Consider the following 20,732-nt stretch of genomic DNA (forward strand, 5'->3'; position numbering starts at 1 on the left):
ACCATTGTGTCGCACCCATTTTCGGGCGCGAAAACGTGGTAAAGTCGGGCATGAGGCCATTAACGCGATCCGCACCCGCAACCGCGCAGATGCCCACTTTGCCGAGGCCCGGGAATGGCCGCAATCCGATTCAAGCCCGAAATGGGCGCAACGGCGATTTAATTGCATTTGCATGCATTTCAATTGAATCAGCATTTTAAGCTTTATCAGCATTTCTCCTTTTACTATCGCGTTCGCGTGTCCAGATTCGGCGCAAAACAGACATGCTATGCAAAAGGTCTGTTTTGGGCGCTCCAGCTTCTGGAGAGGCGAGTTCAGCGTTTCCAACAGCTCTCTGACTCAGATTGGTGGTTGGGGGGGGGGGCAGGGGCGGCGGGGGGGGGAAGGGGCAGAGACAGGCCAAATCATTCTCTGGTGGAGGGTAGGGGGGGAGGGAGGCCCAGTCATTCTCTGGTGGGGGGGAGGAGGAGGCGGGTCAGATGATGTTAGAGCATCATCCTCTAACATCCCTCTGCTGTCATCCAGCTCAGTGGAACTGCTTTCACCTAGTTACATTCTAATCTAATTGTAACCAGAAAATCACATGCAATGGTTTCTCCTCCACACTGTTACCTTTTGCATTCTCCAAGCACCTATCACTGGTCCCCCCTGATTTCTTATCTACATGCTGTGCCTTGGCTATATCATCTAAAAACACATCAATTTCCTTGTATATGCTGACCACACCTATTGCTCCTGCCTCCAACCCACACCACTGTTGTTGGCTACCTCTCTCACTAATGCTCATGGTTCCAGCTCCTGACTCCGCCCCTTATCACTGCTCCTGACTCCGCCCCTTATCACCGCTCCTGGCTCTGCCCCTCATCACTGCTCCTGGCCCTGCCCCTCATCACTGCTCCTGGCCCTGCCCCTCATCACTGCTCCTAGCCCTGCCCAACATTACAGTCCCCGGCTCCACTTCCTCACTACTGCTCCTGGCTTCATCCCTCACTACTGCTCCTGGCCCTGCCCCTCATCACTCTTCCAGTCTCTGCCACTCTTGGCTTCTCCCCTAACTGCTACCATTGAGCTAATATGGTTAAATGGGTTTGAAGTACAGATCAGCTAGGATCCAATGGAATGGCCGAACAGGCTCAGAGGGTTCAATGACCTATGCCGGTCCCTACATTGATTTCCCTGTCTATTTTTTTCACTAAAGTACAACATTTACCTATCCTATTCCAATTTTTGTTTTTTGATTCTAGTTTATGAATATTTCCATGCACCACAATCCTTTCAATATAAACCTGAAGAGGAGGGTCATGTACTGCTTCCAAGCACAACTCTACATTTCGGAATATAACAAGTTCAGTTCCCACAGTGACCCCATATGTGAGGCAGCCAATGATGGTGAGTGAATTTCCAATGACCAAGAAATTATGCTTGCAGCTTCCAACTTTTCTCTTGTTACGTCAAAGCTTTCTGGGAGAACTAAATATGGCGTAGGGTTTGCACAGAATGTCCAGAAGAAATACCAGCTACTCAGTCCAATCAGCCCATGCCTATGTTTATACTACTCATGAGCCTTTGTCCATCCTTTCTCATCTAACTCTTATCAGTATAACTCTCTATTCTTTTTCCCCTCATATGATTATGTAATCTCTTCGTTAATGCAACTATATCATTCACCCCAACTATTCTCTGTGCTAACATAATCCCATCACTCTCCAGGTAAAAATGCTCCTTCTATTTAGTTTTATTGGTAACTATCTTGCAGGGAAGGTCTCTAGCTTTGCTCTTACCCACAACTAGAAATATCTATGTGTGTCTGCCCTGTCAAAACCATTCAAAATTTTAAATTTTAACATTAGGTCACCCCTCTGCCTTCTCTTCCAGTCTGTTCATTATTTTCCCTAAATATATACTTCATTCATAAAATACATAAGGGTGCATTACATGACTGTTCAAAGTTAACATTACTTAAGGTGTGAAGTTGCAATTCCAATCAGTTTTTCAATCAATCAGTTACTGACAACATTGACAGTTACAGTTGATATCTTTTCATTACCTGTCAAACATGTCGCCTGAGGAGTTTTAGTCAGTTTCCAACCCTGCGAAAAGGCTTTAGACTGACTTTTCTCCACAGTGTCTGTTAGACCACAGACTGTTCATCCTTTCCTGATAATGAGAAACTTACAATTCTGGCATCATATTTGCAATTCTTATTTGCAGGTTTTCCAATACCTCTAAAGTCTTTTTGTAATATGGTGACCAAACTTAATATAATATAATCTAAGTGTGACCTGATCAAGATTCGCTCTCGACTTAGAATAATGTCTGTACTTTTCAATTCTATCCCTCCAGAAATAAAAGTGAATGTTTGGTTTGTTTTTGTTATGGTCTTATTGACCCACGTTATGACTTTGTACTACTTCCACATCCCTTTGACCCTCTACACCATTTACATTCTTATTTTTCAGGTAATGTTATGTCTTTATTCTTTTCTTTTAACCAAACTGTAATACTTCACACTAATCTATGCTGAAATTTATGTGTCAAATGTATGCCTATTCTATAAATGGATTAAATGTCTCCTTATAATTTGTTGCAGTCCTCCTCAATGTTGTCTATTCCTTCCAATTCGGCATTGTCTGCAAATGTAGAAACTGTGTTTGGATTATAAAGTCTAGATCATATAATCCAGCACTGATCCTTGTGGGACTCCATGTTTCATCTTTTACCACTCTGACTATCCATCATTTACCCCTACTCTCTGCTTTCCGTCTTGCAGTTGGCTAACTAGCCAATCTGCTGCTTGCCCCTGACTCTGTATGCGCCGACCTTATTCTCCTGGCTATTATATGGTACCTTATTGAAGGCCTTTAGGGAATCAAGATACGAATTACCCTTGTCTAATCTCTATGCTACCTCCTCAAAGAATTCAGTGAGGTTGATTACACAATACATCCCCTTTTGAATTCTATGTTTGAACAATTGCTCTTATATTTTCTACACAGTAGAAGTTCCAATATTTTTTCTAGGACTGATGTCAAGCTGTCTGGTTTATAGTTACCTCAACATGGTTTATCACCCTTCTTGAAGATAGGTATTGCCTTAGTTATCTGCCACTCCTCTGATGCTATATTGTTTTCCTACAAATTATTAAATATGTTTAATAGTGCCTCTGCTATCTCTTCCCAAGATCCATTTAAAATACATGGATGTAATCCAGTTGGATCAGGGGTTCAATCTTCTTTGAGTTTGACTAGTTTATTTATCGTTTCTCCTCTTTTCATTTTAAATGCAATATTATTTCTAATATCATCTCCCAATGTCATGTCCATTTCCCTGATAAATGCTGAAGCACATTAATTAATATTTTCAACTCAGCCATCTTCAGTTGCTTTATCAATGACCTTCCCTTCATCACAAGGTGATGTTCATCAATGATTGCACAGTGTTCGGAACCATTCACAAATCCTCAGATACAGAAACAGTCCATGTCAATATGCAACAAGACCTAGGCAATATTCAGGTTTGGGCTGACAAGTAACAAGTAAACATTCATGCCACACAATTCCCAGGCAATGACCATCTCCAATAGGATGTGTGTAACTACCTCCAATGGCAATTGCTGAATTCTCCCACCAACATTATTACCACTGACCAAAAAACTTAACTCAACCAGCCACATTATTACAGTGGATACAGGAGCAGGCTGGAATTTGTATATTCTGTGGTGAAAACTCATCTCCTGACTCCCCAGTTATTTTTCACTATTTAACAGGCACAAGCCAGGAGTGTGATGGCATTTCTCCACTTGTCTGGATGGTTGCAGTTCCAACAACACTTAATGAGCTCTACACCATTCTGGACAAAGCAGCCCCTGCTTGATGGGAGAACTATCCAGCTGCTCAAACATTCTCTCCCCACCACTGTGGCTGCAGTGTGTACCATCTACAAGATGTACTACAACAACCCAGGATAATCCTTCAGCAATAACTTCCCTACTCAAAGCTTCTATTAGTTAAGAGAACAAGGAACACCACCACCTGCACGTTGCCCAAGTCACTCACATCCTGACTTGGAACTATATGGGCGCCCCATCACTATCACTGGATCAAAATCCTGGCTCTCGGTCCCTAACAGCACTGTGGGTGTATCTACTGTTCAAGAAGGCAACTCACCATCTCCTTCTCAAGAAGCAATATGTCCAGCAGTACATATCTTGCATGAACGAGTAAAAGAAAATTGTGGCCAACTAAATTTAAAACTCAGTAGCTCAGAGAATTAGTTAGCTTGCCACTGAACAGAAATCAAATCTGTACCACGACACATCAGGGCAATTACTAGGCAATCCAGCCCATTGAGTCTGTTCTATTAGACCATTAGCTAATCTGTAGCTCAATTCCATTTACTCATTTTTATTCCATAACTTTTGCTTTCCTTCTCTAAAAGTTGACTAATCAATGTTGTTCTGATCTTGTGTCCGTGACTCCAGATACCACACCCAGTGAGATCCTGGTGATAGTGACAACAGTGTTACTTCTTGGAGTGTCCATTCTAGTGATGTCCTTGTTTCTCTCGTGGAAGCTCTGCTGGAGAATTCAATCTGCATGGTTTCCCAAAGTTTCAGCTCCCTATGTTCTCGTAAGTGCCCTTTTGCACAACTCTCATCTTCTGCACCCTCTTACTCCAGCAGCTTGCTTGTAAATGTTTAATGAGTTTCTCTGAAACTGGTCAGAGTACACTTGAGATTCTGGTACACAATGTGCTTGAAGGATTGGGACCTCATATGTAATTAAACATCCTAAAGTGGTTCATGGGAGTGTAATCACACAGAAACAACAATATTTGGCGAATTTCCCCACACTTCCCGCCGGTGGGATCTCCCAGTCCTGTCGACGGTGCACCCTGCCGACAGCACAAGCCCACCTTGGGTTTCTCAGCGGCAGAGGGTGGATTCAACGGGAAATCCCATTGACAACAGCAGGACCAGAAGAACCCACCATCGACCAACAGCCTCCCACAAAGAAAGTCAGGGTGAACAGTGGACCAGTGTTGGAAGAACACCAAGATCTTCGGGACATCAGACAGGATAAGCTCACATAAATAGTGATGTAGAGAGCAAGGCATGGAGGAACTGGGAAATAAGAATCAAAATTTTAAATATCAAACTTAAGAGCCGTCCCAGCACGGGTGAATATACTATGAATAATCAAATCCCAAATTCACTGGCTGGGCAGGATACAAAGACAACCCGAATTTTGAGAGTATCTATTTCTGCTTTGATTTCATTCCCTTGGTGTTTGTAAGTGGGTATGTTTTCACCTGATATGGGATGGAGTCTGTTTGAGTCAAGTCCCCTTGATATGGACGGCACAGAAAGGGCAGGACAGTCGGGTTGACATGGGAAAAGCAGAAACCCTGTATCTTTTGATCCAGATATACTGACAGCACAGTGGTTAGCCCTGCTGCCTCACAGTGGCAGGGACCTGGGTTCAGTTCTGGCCTTGGGTGACTGTGTGGAGTTTGCATATTCTCCCCTTGTCTCCTTCGTAGGTTTCCTCTGGGTGCTCCAGTTTTCTCCAACAGTCCAAAGATGTGTAAATTAGGTGGCTTAGCTATGGTAAATGCGTGGGGTTACTGGGATAGGTCATGCTTGTGGGCCTGGGTAAGATGCTCTTTCTGAGAGTTGGTGCAGATTTGATGGGCTGAATTACCTTCTGTAGCGATTCTAAGAACCTTCTCTGAGCAGATGTAGGGCACATGCAATGCCTTATGTTATCGGTTTGTCAATGTTTCACTGGCCATCGGGAAAATGAGAACTTTTTAACATTTAAACTCTGACAAATTTTAGGTCACTTGTGGTCGACATTCCCTTTGCACTGCAACAATTTAATTCGATTTTCCTGTGTTTAGTGACATGTGGGGAAACTCATTTCATCCATTACGTCCTTTTCAGGGTAAAATATTTCACTGGAGCATAACTGTGTCTCACATCCACTAAATATGTGGTGATGCACTCCAGCTGATATTTATATTTGTCAAGCTGAGCTCTGGGAATTGCAAATCCTCAGAGCCTTCTGAAGAAAGGTTTAGCTGGCAGAGGCAGTCTTGGTGGATACAGAGCGTAAGATAAGGAAAGAGAGAACGAGGCATGAACATTGTATTAAGTTGAGTGTTTGTGTTGCATTGTTCTTGCAGAACTTTGATAACCTACAAGCAGACATCATGAAGGAAGAAGACCGCAGCAAAGAATTTTGTAACGTTGTGCAGGTTCTACCTCAGTCAGAGCCATTACTGAGCCAATGTCAGCCATTGAAAACAGAGGAAAAGTCAAACCACAAAACTGATACAGACTGTTGGACTATCAACTCCGTGATATCAGGGAATGGTTCCCAGTTGCAATGTCCGATGGCGATTCAGTATTGGAGAGGATACCAATCCCAACAGAACTCAGAATTTTCTAAATTAGCAAACAATGGCACAAATACAACACAGATATTTGAAGAATTTAATAGATGATAACAAGCATGCCATTAAATCCACAGGATGTACTGTTCATGGAATTGGGTCGAGAGCCAGGCTCCTACAGATTTTGATTCTTTACCTGTAAGGATTTCAGTGGGGCATTGAAGTGTTTAGTGGACTTCAGCAAAACAATCTCCATTCACTGTCCACAGTCCAAAGGAGCTCAGCTAGCTACTCACTAAAATGCCTGCTATCTCTGAACTGAGTATTAGGTTCAGAGATACCTCTGACCATCCAATGCACAAAGTGGTGGATACTCTTCACCCTGTTGACTAAGTCAACACAATATTAGGAACATTTAGGACTTTGAAGAATGAGATTGGAAGACATGGATTTGTTGTTGGCCACCAGGTCCTGTCCAGGTGCTTTCCTGTATTTCTTTCAAACAATAGGTTATTCTTCATATGGTAGCCTAATGTGCGACTGCTGGCAAGCTCTTCAACCATAGCATAACAGTCGAGCCTGATTTTGCTCAGTAGGTCGTTGAATAGCAATTAGGATCTGATATTTACTGATTTGTCCCGTTCCCCCCATCCCCAGTCCCAGTCCAGTTGTACTGAGCCCAATGTGCTCTCTTTACATAATACTCAACACAGTCTTGGAGGTCCAATCTGGGGTACACTGGTGTGAATGGCTTGTATGATGCATTCAACTAGTGGTCTATTCACGGACATGTCTACAACTTTCCAAGTGGCATTCATAGGCACATGAACTCCTCGAGCTTGTGTGGTTATTCAATCAGATCTTTATCTAATTCCAGCCACCCACCTTGGTTCCAAATCCATAAATATCCTTATATAAAAGCAAGTTACTGTGGATGCTGAATCTGAAACAAAAACAGAAAATGCTGGAAAATCTCAACAGGTCTGACAGCATCTGTGGGGAAAGAACAGAGCTAACGTTTCAAGTTAGGATGATTCTTTGTCAGAGCTGAAGACAATTGACCATAAATATCCTTGCCTAACAAAAAAATACATCTATTCCACTTTTTAAATTATCAATGACTCCCAATTGAGGAAAGAATTCCCAATTTCCCCCGTCCTTTTTTTTGGAAAGGTTCTCCCTGGTATCAGCCTAGTTTAGCTTGAATTTTACGCTGGATTTTCCCACCAGAGTAAATATCCTCCTGATCAAACCCTTTAATTATCTGAAAGACTTCAATTACATCACATTGTGTCCTTCTCTATCGAAGGGAATACAAACCACATCTGTACAACTAGACATCATACTTAAACCTTTTTGTCCCGGGTGTTGTTAGAGGCAACAGAAATACACATTTCTGGTACAATCGGACTTTCAGAGTATCAAACTGATTCTATGACATCTAAAAATAATTGTACATGCATCATGTGTGTTACATGATCGATGGGTTGTTTAAAAGTTGCATTATTCCAGAACTCCTGTTTCTGTTTGGTAGACAATGAGGTCATTTAAGTTGTTATATGCCCTACATTTCCCACAAGGGGCAACACGGTGACATAGTGATTAGCACTCACAGCGCCAGGGACCTGGATTCGATGGGTCACTGATTGTGTGGAATTTGCATGTTCTCTCCATGTCTGCGTGGATTTCCTCTGGGTGCTCCTCTCACAGTCTAAAGATGCTCTTTCCAAGTGTCAGTGCAGACTCAGTAGGCCAAATGGCCTCCTTCTGCACTGTAGGGATTCGATGTATTGTATGAATTCTACAGCACTGGACATAAGTTTGAGTCCAACCCAGCAGAGGGAGAGAAAAGTCTCCCATGCCAAAAGGTTGGTCAGTTCAATCCAGTTCTTAATTCTGTATTAACTGGCAATAAAAGGCCACTAACATCCAGAGTAAGAAACAGAAATGTACCAGAGACCATATCAATTGGTCTTCACCTCTTGTGTGGTATGGTCACCTCGAGCCTACTCAATGATCCAATCATGATACCTTCATCTTCCTTGCTGCCCTGTGGAGACAGAATCCACAACTAGGGAGGAACTTCCACGTAACTGCTAATGACTTCCACTCTGGTGCCCATGTTGTATTATCTGATTATTTAGCTGACACCAAGTTTTGCAAAAGAACCAGAAGTTTCTTCAGCTTAACACTGGCAACATCAAGACCGTTAACAGGAACTGTATACCACATTCTGGCTTTTTCTGTCTGTTCGCACAATCTGATCCAAACTTGACCTGAGCTGACCTTAAATCCAATATCACATCAAGCACCATAAGCAACATTATGTCCGCCTCTAATACAAAGCCCCGCCCACCCCTCCTGCATCCTAATTTGAACCCCACCACTATCGCTCGTGCCTTTATTATTTCCAGGCCTCACTTCCCCAGTACTCTCCTTCAGTGATCCAATTTACACAAGCTCCAACCCATCTAAAATGGACTCTGCTCTCCTCACCAATCTCTCCCAGCCTCACCACTCTGCTGCCTCCCGAAATCATTGATTTCAAAATCTTTGTGCTGCTTTGCCCCACCGCTATACTAAAATGTAGATCAGAAACGCAGGTCTTCTGACTCCCCCCCCACCAAAACCCTCAACACTGTTCCTTCACTTCACCATCATACCTCTGCATTCTCTAAACCTCACTGACTCGCTGCCCCTCTTTCCACCTATGAAACCTTTCTAATAACTAATCTCCTCACCCCATCAAAGATCAGAATTACAGCCTGCTGAGGTACAATTTAAATGCATATCCTTGGGATTTCTAGTTCTGTACTACAACCACCAGACCAATACAACTGACTTTACTTTTATGCATAGGTATAAGTAATAGTACTATAGTTGTGTGCCATTGCATTAGATGGTATTTCCTGAGGGGCAGAGATACATTGTAGGCAGAGTGAAGCTCCCCCTTATCCTGCCCTTGACCTGATGAGGGACTGAGGATGGCAACATTCGATGTCCAGGATAGGCTATTTCCTCACACTTTGACTCACTCAAAATTCCCAACATTATTTTTGTAAAGGAGTATTTTACTTAGTGATAAGAATGAAGAACTTACATTTACTTTTCATTTCCTCAGCACCTCCTGTTCAATTAATTATTCTATGATGTCCATTTATGCTCGGTGTGTGATACCTAATTCCTGCTCCAAATTTGTATGTTCGTATACATGTATGTTTCCAGCAATGACCTAAGTCTCACCTTTACTTATGATCTCAGTTTAGGTGCTAGCCATCTCTCCTTCCATCTTCATTTTCAGATAATGTTCCACAAGGATCAAAAATCCTCTGGTGCCTTGCCTAAGTAGCACCTCTTCAGGTGGGGGCCCCTACAGAATATCCGCAGGCAACGAACCCACTGCCTACCTCACTACGTCAGGAACCTCCAACCTCCCCCCCTCCCACTCATCTCTATCTTTATCACTACCTCAAGGTTCCTGCAGCAAACACGATATTTATTATTATTTCTCTCTCTTCTACAGCCAAGGTGAAAGAAATGAAGTAAGGGTGGGATTTCCCGGCCTTGTTTAATCCCATTTGCTTGGAGATTCTGCAGAAGTGTCTTGACGCTGACCCATTTTTCTTGTATAGAATACTAATTCTAATTATACTAATTGTACTTGTTGTGCTCACTTTTTATATGGCTAATATTACAGCATAAGGCGAATTGAAGCTGCAAAAATAAAACTTAAGATGTATTTCATACGGTTATTTCTAATAAGTGTTTTTCACTCATTCTAAAGCGCGTTTCTGGGCATATTATTATGAAATATATTGTTTAGTGTGTACAGAGATGTGTGCAGCAATTCATTTGGCAGAAAGGAATAAAGGAGACAAAACAGAATTAATTTTCTAAAGAAGAGCCATAATTAAATCGAAGCGTTAACTCTGCTTTTCTCCCACAGATGCTGCCAGACCTGCTGAGTATGGCATTCTCTGCTTTTATTATTGATTTAATTGCATAGTTTGCAAGAGTGACCCTTGGGTTCATGAATATAGATTCCTGTAGCTAGCAGGACATATTGAGAATGTTTTTTAAAAATTTATTCATGGGATGTGGGTGTCGCTTACCAGGCAAACATTTATTGTCCATCCTGATCCCTAGCTGCCCTTGAGGAGATGGTGGTGAGCCGTTTTCTTGAACCGCTGCAGTCCTGAGGTGTAGCTACACCCATTGTGCTTTTAGGGAGGGAGTTCCAAGATTTTGACCCAGTGACAGTGAAGCAACGGTAATATATTTCCAAGTCAGGATGGTGAGTGGCTTGGAGGGGGACTTCCAAGTGGCGGTGTTCCCATGTATCTGCTGCTCTGGTCCGTCTAGAAGGCAGTGGTTGTGATTTTGGAAGGTGCTGTCTAAGGAGCCTCGGTGAATTTCTGCAGTGCATCTTGTAGATGGTACACACTGCTGCCTCTGTGCTTCGGTGGCGGAGGGTGTGAATGTTTGTGGATAAGCTATCAATTAAGCGGCTGCTTTGTCATGGATGGAAGGGCATGGAAGTCCATGTTCAAATGCAACAAGATCCGGACAATATCCAAGCTTGGGCTGCGAAGTGGCAAGTAACATTCGTGCCACACAAATACCAGGCAATGACCATCACCAATAAGAAATAATCTAACCACTGCCTCTTGACATTCAATGGTGTTAGTGTCACTGTCAACATCCTTGGGGTTACAATTGACCAGAAACTCAACTGGACTTGCCACATAAATACACTGGCTACACGAGCAGATCAGAGGCTAGGAATACTGCGGCGAGTAACTCACCTACTGACTCCCTAAAGCTTGTCCACCACCTACAGGGCACAAGTCAGGAGTGTGATGGAATACTGTCCACTTGCCTGGATGGGTGCCACCCCAACAACACTCAAGAAGCTTGACACCATCCAAGACAAAGCAGCCCACTTGATTGGCAGCACATTCACAAGCATCCACTCTTTCCACCACCAAAGTACAGTAGCAGCAGTGTGTACCATATACAAGATGCACTGCAGGAACTCTCCAAGTTTCCTTCGACAGCACCTTCCAAACCTATGACCACTACCATCTAGAAGGACAAGGCAACAGATACATGGGAATATCGCCACCTGAAAGTTCCTCTCCAAGCCACTCGCTGTCCTGACTTGGAAATATGTTGCCATTCCTTCACAGTCACTGGGTCAAAATCCTGGACTTCCCTTCCTAACAACACTGTGGGTGGGTCAACCCACAGCACATGGACTGTAGCATTTCAAGAAGGCAACTCATCACCACCTTCTCAAAGGCAACTAGGGATGGGCAACAAATGCTGGCTGGCCAGCGATGCCCGTGTCCCATGATTGAATTAAAAAAAGCTGGCCATGGTAAATGCATGGGGTTATAGGGATAGTGCAGAGGGTGTGCCTGGGTAAGATGCTCTTTTGGAGACTCAGGGCCCGATTTTATCATCAAGTTGCGCCCGTTTTCAGGCACAAAAACCTGGTAAAGTCGGGTGTGAGGCGAGGAGCATGATCCGTGCTCGCCTCTGCGCCGGTTCCCCCTTTACCAAGGCCCAAAAATGGCCGCGATCGGGACCATGCCTGAAACGGGCACAATGGCCATTTAAATGTATTTGCATGCATCTAAATTGACTTAATGGGCTGCAACCTTACCGGCACTTCTCCCTTTACCACCGTGTTGCACATCCAAAATCGGCACGAAACAGACATGCTCCACAAAAGTCCGATTAGGGCGCTCCAGTTAGTGAGGAGGTAAGTGCCGAGTGTCCGATGGCTCTCTGCTTGAGATCAGTTGGGGGGGAGCGGGGTCTGCTGCCACTCTGCCTGAGATCAGTGAGGGGGAATGTGGGGTCCGCTGTCACTCTGCCTGAGATCAGTGAGGAGGAAGGGGGGTCTGCTGCCACTCAGCCTGAGATCAGTGAGGGGGAATGTGGGGTCCGCTGCCACTCTGCCTGAGATCAGTGAGGAGGAAGGGGGGTCCGCTGCCACTCAGCCTGTGATCAGTGAGGGGGAGGGAGGTCCGCTGCCACTCTGCCTGTGATCAGTGAGGGGGGAGGGGGGTCCGCTGCCACTCTGCCTGAGATCAGTGAGGAGGAATGTGGGGTCTGCTGCCACTCTGCCTGAGATCAGTGAGGGGGAGGAAGGGTCCACTGCCACTCTGCTTGAGATCAGTGAGAAGGAAGGGTGGCCTGGTGCCACTCTGCCTGAGATCAGTTAAGGGGAATGTGGGGTCCGCTGCCACTCTGCCTGAGATCAGTGAGGGGGAGGGGGATAGGGGGGGAGGTGCCCACAATCGATTTGGGTGGTGGGGGTGTGGGGGGAATAAGAGGGTCAGTAATGTTGTGGGGGTGGGACAATGTCAGTGGGGGCCAAGGGGAGGCATTATCCGGCCCGGGAGGGATGTGACAGGGGAGCAGCATTCTATCACTTTTTTTCCTGTGCAGGCGCAGTTGGAGGCGCCGATCCGATCTGTAGGATTTTGGGTGCGTTAAGCCCCGCCTACAGGCTTCTGCAGCGCGATTTGGAATTGCTGATACTTTTTCAGGCAGAGTGTGTATGGGGGCACCTGAGAACAGGTTTAAAAGTCGGATCTGAAACACTCCCAGTTTCAAGTCCGCCCAGCACTTTGAATCAAAATGGTAAAATAGGGCCCTGATGTGTAGACTTGATGGGTCGAATGGCCTCCATCTGTAATGTCGGGATTCCATGATTCTATGGAATTCTTTGGTTCTCTGTACATCTTTCGCATTTTATGAAGTGATTTTTGTTTGTATTTTAAAGATTGTACTTTGCCATCTGAAATTCACTTCATCACCCACATCCTCTTTCCAACACCACTTCCTTTTGTTAAACGTTTCTTTCAGTTTAATATTTTCAAGTACAGAACCATTGCCTGCTGTCCCTGTCACCAATTCCTTCTCCCTCTCTGTAAGAAATCTCACAACACCAGGTTAAAGTCCAACAAGTTTATTTGGTATCACGAGCTTTCGGAGCGCTGCTCCTTCATCAGGTGAGTGGGGAAATTCTCCCTCTCTGGCCATTGTCTTGTGTTGAATTCAGATATGTAGCCTCAATGTTCTATTCGACCCCAAACTGAGCGTCCAACCCACCTGCTCTCCATCACACAAATATTGTCGGCTTCTGCCTCTGCTTTGGCCAAATTGCTGCTGAGACCATCATCCTTGCCTTCGTCATCAACAGTCATGACTATTTCAGTGCTCCTCTGGATAACCTTTCATCCTCCAAAACCTTTGGCTGATCCATACTTCAGCAGTCCGACTGCTATGCTGCACAAATTAACTTTCACCCTGTTCTGGCTGACATACGTGGGTTTTCAAACCCACAATTTCCTTAAATTATAACATTTCAACCTTGTGTTTTAATCCCTTTGTGGCCTTGTTCCTGCCTATCTCTGTAACATAAGAACATAAGAACTAGGAGCAGGAGTAGGCCATCTGGCCCCTCGAGCCTGCTCTGCCATTCAATAAGATCATGGCTGATCTTTTCGTGGACTCAGCCCCACTTACCCGCCCGCTCACCATAACCCTTAATTCCTTTACTGTTCAAAAATTTGTCTATCCTTGCCTTAAAAACATTCAATGAGGTAGCCTCAACTGGTTCACTGGGCAGGGAATTCCACACATTCACAACCCTTTGTGTGAAGAAGTTCCTCCTCAATTCAGTCCTAAATCTGCTTCCCCTTATTTTGAGGCTATGTCCCCTAGTTCTAGCTTCACCTGCCAATGGAAACAACTTCCCTGCTTCTAGCTTATCTATTCCCTTCATAATCTTATATGTTTCTATAAGATCTCCCTCATTCTTCTGAATTCCAATGAGTATAGCCCCAGTCTACTCAGTCTCACCTCATAAGCCAAACCTCTCAACTCCAGAATCAATCTAGTGAATCTCCTCTGCACCCACTCCAGTTCCAGTATATCCTTTCTCAAGTAAGGAGACCAAAACTGTACACAGTACTCCAGGTGTGGCCTCACCAGCATCTTATACAGCTGCAACATAACCTCGCTGTTTTTAAACTCTATCCCTCTAGCAATGAAAGACAAAATTCCATTTGCCTTCTTAATTACCTGTTGCACCTGCAAACCAACTCCTTGAGATTCTTGCACAAGGACACTCAGGTTCCTCTGCACAGCAGCATGCTGCAATTTTTTACCATTTAAATAATAGTCCATTTTGCTGTTATTCCTACCAAAATGGATGACCTCACATTTACCAACATTGTACTCCATCTACCAGACCCTCACCCACTCACTTAGACTATCTACATCTCTTTGCAGACTTTCAGCATCCACTGCACACTTTGCTCTGCCACTCACCTTAGTGTCATTTGCGAATTTTGGCACACTACACTTGGTCCCCAACTCCAAATCATCTATGTAAATCGTAAACAATTGCAGTCCCAACACTGATCCCTGCGGCACACCACTAGTCACTGATCGCCAACCAGAAAAACACCCATTTACCCCCACTCTTTGCTTTCTGTTAGTTAACCAATCCTCTATCCATGGTAATACATTACCCGTAACACAATGCATCTTTATCTTATGTAGCAGTCTTTGGTGCGGCACCTTGTCAAATGCCTTCTGGAAATCCAGATACACCACATCCACAGGTTCCCCATTGTCCACTACGCATGTAATGTTCTCAAAGAATTCCACCAAATTAGTCAAACATGACCTGCTCTTCATGAACCCATGCTGCGTCTTACCAATGGGACTATTTATATCCAGATGTCTCGCTGTTTCTTCCTTGGTGATAGATTCAAGCATTTTTCCAACTACAGAAGTTAAGCTAACCGGCCTATAGTTACCCGCCTTTTGTCTACCTCCTTTTTTAAACAGTGGCATCACATTTGCTGTTTTCCAATCTGCGGGAACCACCCCAGAGTCCAGTGAATTTTGATAAATTACCACTAGTGCATTTGCTATTTCTCTCACCATCTCTTTTAGTACCCTGGGATGCATTCCATCAGGACCAGGAGACTTGTCTACCTTTAGCCCCATTAACTTGCCCAACACTACCTCTTTCGTGATAATGATAGTGACCTTACAAAAATTTTGCATTCCTTCAACTCTGTTCTCTTTTACTTCCCCTATTCTCAGCATTGGCAGCCATGCTTCCCCGCTCTAAATTTTTAAACATTTGTTCATGATATTGTGAGCGTCGCTGGTTGGGTTAGCATTTATTGCCCATCCCTGAAGGCATTTAAGAGCCAACATTCCAGTGGATCTGGAGTCACATGTAGGCCAGACCTTGTAAGGACAACAGATTTCCTTTCCTAAAGGGACATTAGTGAACCAAATGGGTCTTTTGATAATGTCTTCATGGTCATGACACGAAGATGAGTGGGAGAGCGAATTGCATGGAGGACGCGGAAAGTCTGCAGAGAGATTTGGATAGGCTGAGCGAGTGGGCAAGGATCTGGCAGATGGAATATAACGTTGGCAAATGTGAGGTTATCCACTTTGGAAGAAATAATAGTAAATTGGAATATTATTTAAATGGAGCAAAATTACATCATGCTACTGTGCAGAGGGACCTGGGGGTCCTTGTGCACGAATCGCAAAAACTCAGTCTGCAGGTGCAGCAGGTGATCAAGAAGGCGAATGGAATGTTGGCCTTTATCGCGAGGGGGATAGAATGTAAAAGCAGGGAGGTCTTGCTGCAACTATACAAGGCACTGGTGAGGCCGCAACTGGAGTACTGTGTGCAATTTTGGTCCCCTTATTTGCGAAAGGATATATTGGCCTTGGAGGGAGTGCAGAGAAGGTTCACCAGGTTGATACCGGAGATGAGGGGTGTAGCTTATGAGGAGAGATTGAACAGATTGGGTCTGTACTCGTTGGAGTTTAGAAGGCTGAGGGGTGATCTTATAGAGACATATAAGATAATAAAGGGGCTGGATAGGGTAGAGGTAGAGAGATTCTTTACACTTAGAAGGGAAACCAGAACTAGAGGGCACAGCCTCAAAATAATTGGGGGCCGGTTCAGAACAGAGTTGAGGGGGAACTTCTTCTCTCAGAGGGTAGTGAATCTCTGGAATTCTCTGCCCATTGAAGTGGTGGAGACTACCTCATTGAATATGTTTAAATCACGGGTAGATAGATTTCTGATCGCTAAGGGAATTAAGGGATATGGGGAGCAGGCAGGTAAGTGGAACTGATTCGCTTCAGATCAGCCATGATTTTGTTGAATGGCGGGGCAGGCTCGAGGGGCTAGATGGCCTACTCCTGCTCCTATTACTTATGTTCTTATGATTAGACTTTTTAAAAATTTCAGATTTTTATTGAATTCCATTTCACCATCTGCTGTGGTAGGATTTGAACTGGGGCCTCCAGAGCCTGGACCTTTGGATTACTAGTCCAATGACAATACCACTACGCCACCGCCTTGCCCTTTGGTGCCATCCTTAAAGCCAATCTCTTTGACTAAGCTTCTGGTCATTCCGCCTAATATCTATCCTTCTTTCAGCATTAATTTGTCTGATGATGTTTCTGTGATAATACATGGTTACACCCAGATCTAGGCAATCTATCCTTTCAGAGTTACAAGGCAATGTAGGCAACTTACCCTCTCAAAATTACTACCAAGTCTTTTGCCCTGTAAAGATTCCTATCCAATACTGAGAGTCTCGCCTGGAAATGTTACGATCCAATTCAGGGAAATCTGAAACTTGGAGGTAAATTTTTCAGTCCTGCTCATCGCGGGAATCATGGGATGGACAATCTCATGGACCATTTAAGGATCAGTTGACCTCGGGCAAGAATTCCCTGCCTCAGGGTGGGCATGACTTTAAAATCCCACCCTTGATAACTATCCACTGTAGATGCATTATTACTATCTAATATACTCCATCGAGAAAAGGGATTTTGATGCACAGGCTGAATGGCCAGCCTGACCCCTGTGTCGTTGCCTTTGTGGAGGGTACATTATTGCCTGCTTCTCCTCCACCGCGTCTAGTAGACGGCCCAGCTCTGCATTACTGAACGGTGGGGTGCTCCTTTTTGGTGTCACCATTCTGACGTGATTGACTGTGTGTCCATCACTAAAGCTTATAAGGAGCTCTCCTTTGTGAAAGAAATTCAGCTGTGGGTCTGTTCGGTCCATTACTCCGTGAATCACTCAAGGTTTTTTGGTTGCAATAAGGTGGGGAGGCAAGAGCAACTCTACAGGGGTGCTGACCAGGGTGAAATCTGCAGGCGTGGTGATTAGGGAGTGGGGTAGTGATCAGGGAGGGGGGTGGTGATCGGTGGGGGAAATCTGCAGGGGTGGTGATCGAAGAGGGGGGTGATGATTGGGAGGAACTTCGCAGGTGTGGTGATCAGGGAGCAGGTGGTGATCAGGGAGCAGGTGGTGATCAGGGGGAGCTCTGCAGGGGTGGTAATCAGAGACAGGAGGTGGTGACTGGGGAGCACAGTGGTGATCAGGGGCCATGTCCGTGGGTGGGGGGGCGGTGACAGGAGATCTTCTGGTATACTGGGAGATTGGGACCCCTGCACAATGGCGCTCCAGGAGCTCAGCAGCCGGCTTCACAAGTGAGATTAGTCTCTGTCAACCCTCCCCTATTGGCAAGAATCGCATGATCCCGGCTCCTGTATCGCACAGAGTGCCGAAAATTCATATTGTTTACTTTGCTGAAAAACACAGCAAGAAAACCTACTGGTTTTTTTTTGCCCATTCGATACGTGGAATTTTTTGAGACAATTCCACCCAGAATATTTTTGGTAGTGATTCATAACTGAGTCGGCAATATTATACATGGAACTACTGTGATCAGGTATCCATATCCACAGGAAACCAAATGCCAAGGGATTTTATTTTTGAGGTAGGTCCTGTCAATGAACCGAAAGCATGTGCCAACCATAGCTCAGCCTTCAGCAGATACTCTGAAGGTTCAGCCATCATCTCACGACTGCCGGATTTATGAACTGTACTGAAACACACTGGAAATAAAATAGAGATCATCACAATTTTTATTTGCAAAGCTTGAGCAAACAGTGAATTAGTTGCAAACTTAAATTCTTTCATTGTGTTTTCGCAGCTGAAATCACAATTGTTTAGCACCCATAATACTGCCATATGACTGCACAGGGAGACAGAATTCCAGTGAGGTGCCCATTCAGTTTTAACACTGTAGCCATCAGATCTGCATTATATCGTGAAGAAAAAATTTTAAATCTTCCCCTCGTTCAGGGTTAGCAAAACTAGTTAAATACCGGAGGGTTGGCAGGCAGCAGAAAGGGCACTGACGGAGGAGTGGCAGAGGTGGGACCAAGAAATGCTGTCATCCTGTGAGAGAACAGCAGGTTCGTTTTGTCTCCATAGATCTACTGCCACTCTTCCCTGGGCACTGCCTCAACAATATTGGCGTTCTGCTAGGAGGACTGGTTGTTGGATTGTGAGACTCTGAGAACCCTCTTGAGCATTTGCGGCCATGGTGGCAACGGTCTAAGGCTGGATGACAACATGCTGGGCTTGCTTGGCTTCAGTCCGAGCGTCCACTGCAGCACCCAGATGTTATGTATCTATTTGTGTGTTGCAATGGAAGCGGAGGCATTAGCTGCACCTTGGTCAGGTCCACAAGTGCTCTCATGAACCTAGCCATTATTTCCATGCAGTGAAGGATGAATCGAGTGGTGCGTTGCTTTTGCACTTATGCAAATTATCTGACATCTTTGCGTATTTCCAAGCATGGGTAAGTAATGTCATCCTGCACATACATACCTTGACCTATGTGGTGACATCACTGGACTTCTAATCAGACTGACTCATGAACCATTTGTGTTGGAGCTTACCTGCTTGGAGGATGAATACTGTGGCTAGAATGTGGAGGGGTCACAGCCTGAAAGTAAGAGGTTGACCATTTAGGACTGAAATGAAGAAAGATTTCTTCACTCAGAGTTGTGTATCTTTGTAAGTCTCTACTTCAAAGAGTTGTGGATCTTCGCATATTGTCCAACAGAGAGGTCAATGGCTTATAGCATGGTAAGGGAAGCAAGAGATTTGGAGATAATGCAGAAAGTGTAGGAACGATCATAATCACACTGAATGGTGAAGCAGACTCGAAAAATGTCAAATGGCTGAATCTGTTTTTATGTTGGCTGGAATTCTCCAACCTCGCCCGCATTGAGATTCTCCAGTCCTCTGCAGTGAATGGGGATTTGGCTGTGTGCCAAATTCTCCATTCTCACTGGCAGTGGGAGCAGCATGTGCAAGACCAGAGAATTCCGGCCCTTATATTCTGATCATTTCTATTTCTTGGCAAAGAAACCTGACAAATTGAGAATTCCAAATGTGTGGGTTTATTCCATCCCATTGTCTATTAATAATTTTTGCAGCGTATTCTCCTCATATTAAGGTACTAATTCTTCCTGAGGTGCAATACCACAGCTATTGATACTTTTATTGGGGCACAGTTCCACAGCTGCTGACAGATTCCTGAGATATCGTTCCACAGACACTAACACATGCTGGGGTACAGCTCAACCTGTACATCACCAATGCCTCGCTTGAGCCTTGTACTGTCTCGAAATTATCAGACTGCTTTGTCCAACATCCAGTACAGGATGTGTAGAAAATTCCTCTAATCAAACACTGGAGCTGGAGTCATTTTCTTTGGTTCCCATCACAATCTCCACCCTTTAGTGCAGTTCTGGTCACCTCACCACAAGAAGGATGTGGAAGCGCTGGAAAGGGTGCAGAGGAGATTTTCCAGGATGCTGCCTGGTTTGGAGGGTAGGTCTTATGAGGAAAGGCTGAGGGAGCTAGGGCTGTTCTCTCTGGAGCGGAGGAGGCTGAGGGGAGACTTAATAGAGGTTTATAAAATGATGAAGGGGATAGATAGAGTGAACGTTCAAAGACTATTTCCTCGGGTGGATGGAGCCATTACAAGGGGGCATAACTATTGGGTTCGTGGTGGGAGATATAGGAAGGATATCAGAGGTAGGTTCTTTACGCAGAGAGTGGTTGGGGTGTGGAATGGAGTGCCTGCAGTGATAGTGGAGTCAGACACTTTAGGAACATTTAAGCGGTTATTGGATAGGCACATGGAGCACACCAGTATGATAGGGAGTGGGATAGCTTGATCTTGGTTTCAGATAAAGCTCGGCACAACATCGTGGGCCGAAGGGCCTGTTCTGTGCTGTACTGTTCTATGTTCTATGTTTAGTCAGCGACTTCATCCGTCTCTCTGGCAACAGTTTGAGGCAGAACCAGACTGTTTGCAAGCTTGGGGGCCATTGTGGGCCTCAGGATGAGCTTTTGGCCATGTATCCCTGCCACAATAAGATCACCAATGATCTGA

General features: G+C 44.7%; 1 protein-coding gene across 1 annotated transcript in view; it reads left to right on the forward strand.

The window, feature by feature from the left end:
• Window positions 1-6,707, forward strand: part of crfb16 (cytokine receptor family member B16) — a 67,048-nt gene extending 60,341 nt beyond the window's left edge. The window contains exons 5-7 of the mRNA XM_078202969.1: window positions 1,245-1,389; window positions 4,481-4,629; window positions 6,187-6,707. Of these exons, the coding sequence (XP_078059095.1) occupies window positions 1,245-1,389; window positions 4,481-4,629; window positions 6,187-6,507 (615 nt within the window). The 3' untranslated portion in view covers window positions 6,508-6,707. The remainder of the gene's footprint in view (window positions 1-1,244; window positions 1,390-4,480; window positions 4,630-6,186) is intronic.
• The last annotated feature ends 14,025 nt before the right edge of the window (window positions 6,708-20,732 follow it).

This window comes from Mustelus asterias, chromosome 3, assembly GCF_964213995.1.
Source record: "Mustelus asterias chromosome 3, sMusAst1.hap1.1, whole genome shotgun sequence".
In the NCBI taxonomy this organism is placed as follows: Eukaryota; Metazoa; Chordata; class Chondrichthyes; order Carcharhiniformes; family Triakidae; genus Mustelus; species Mustelus asterias.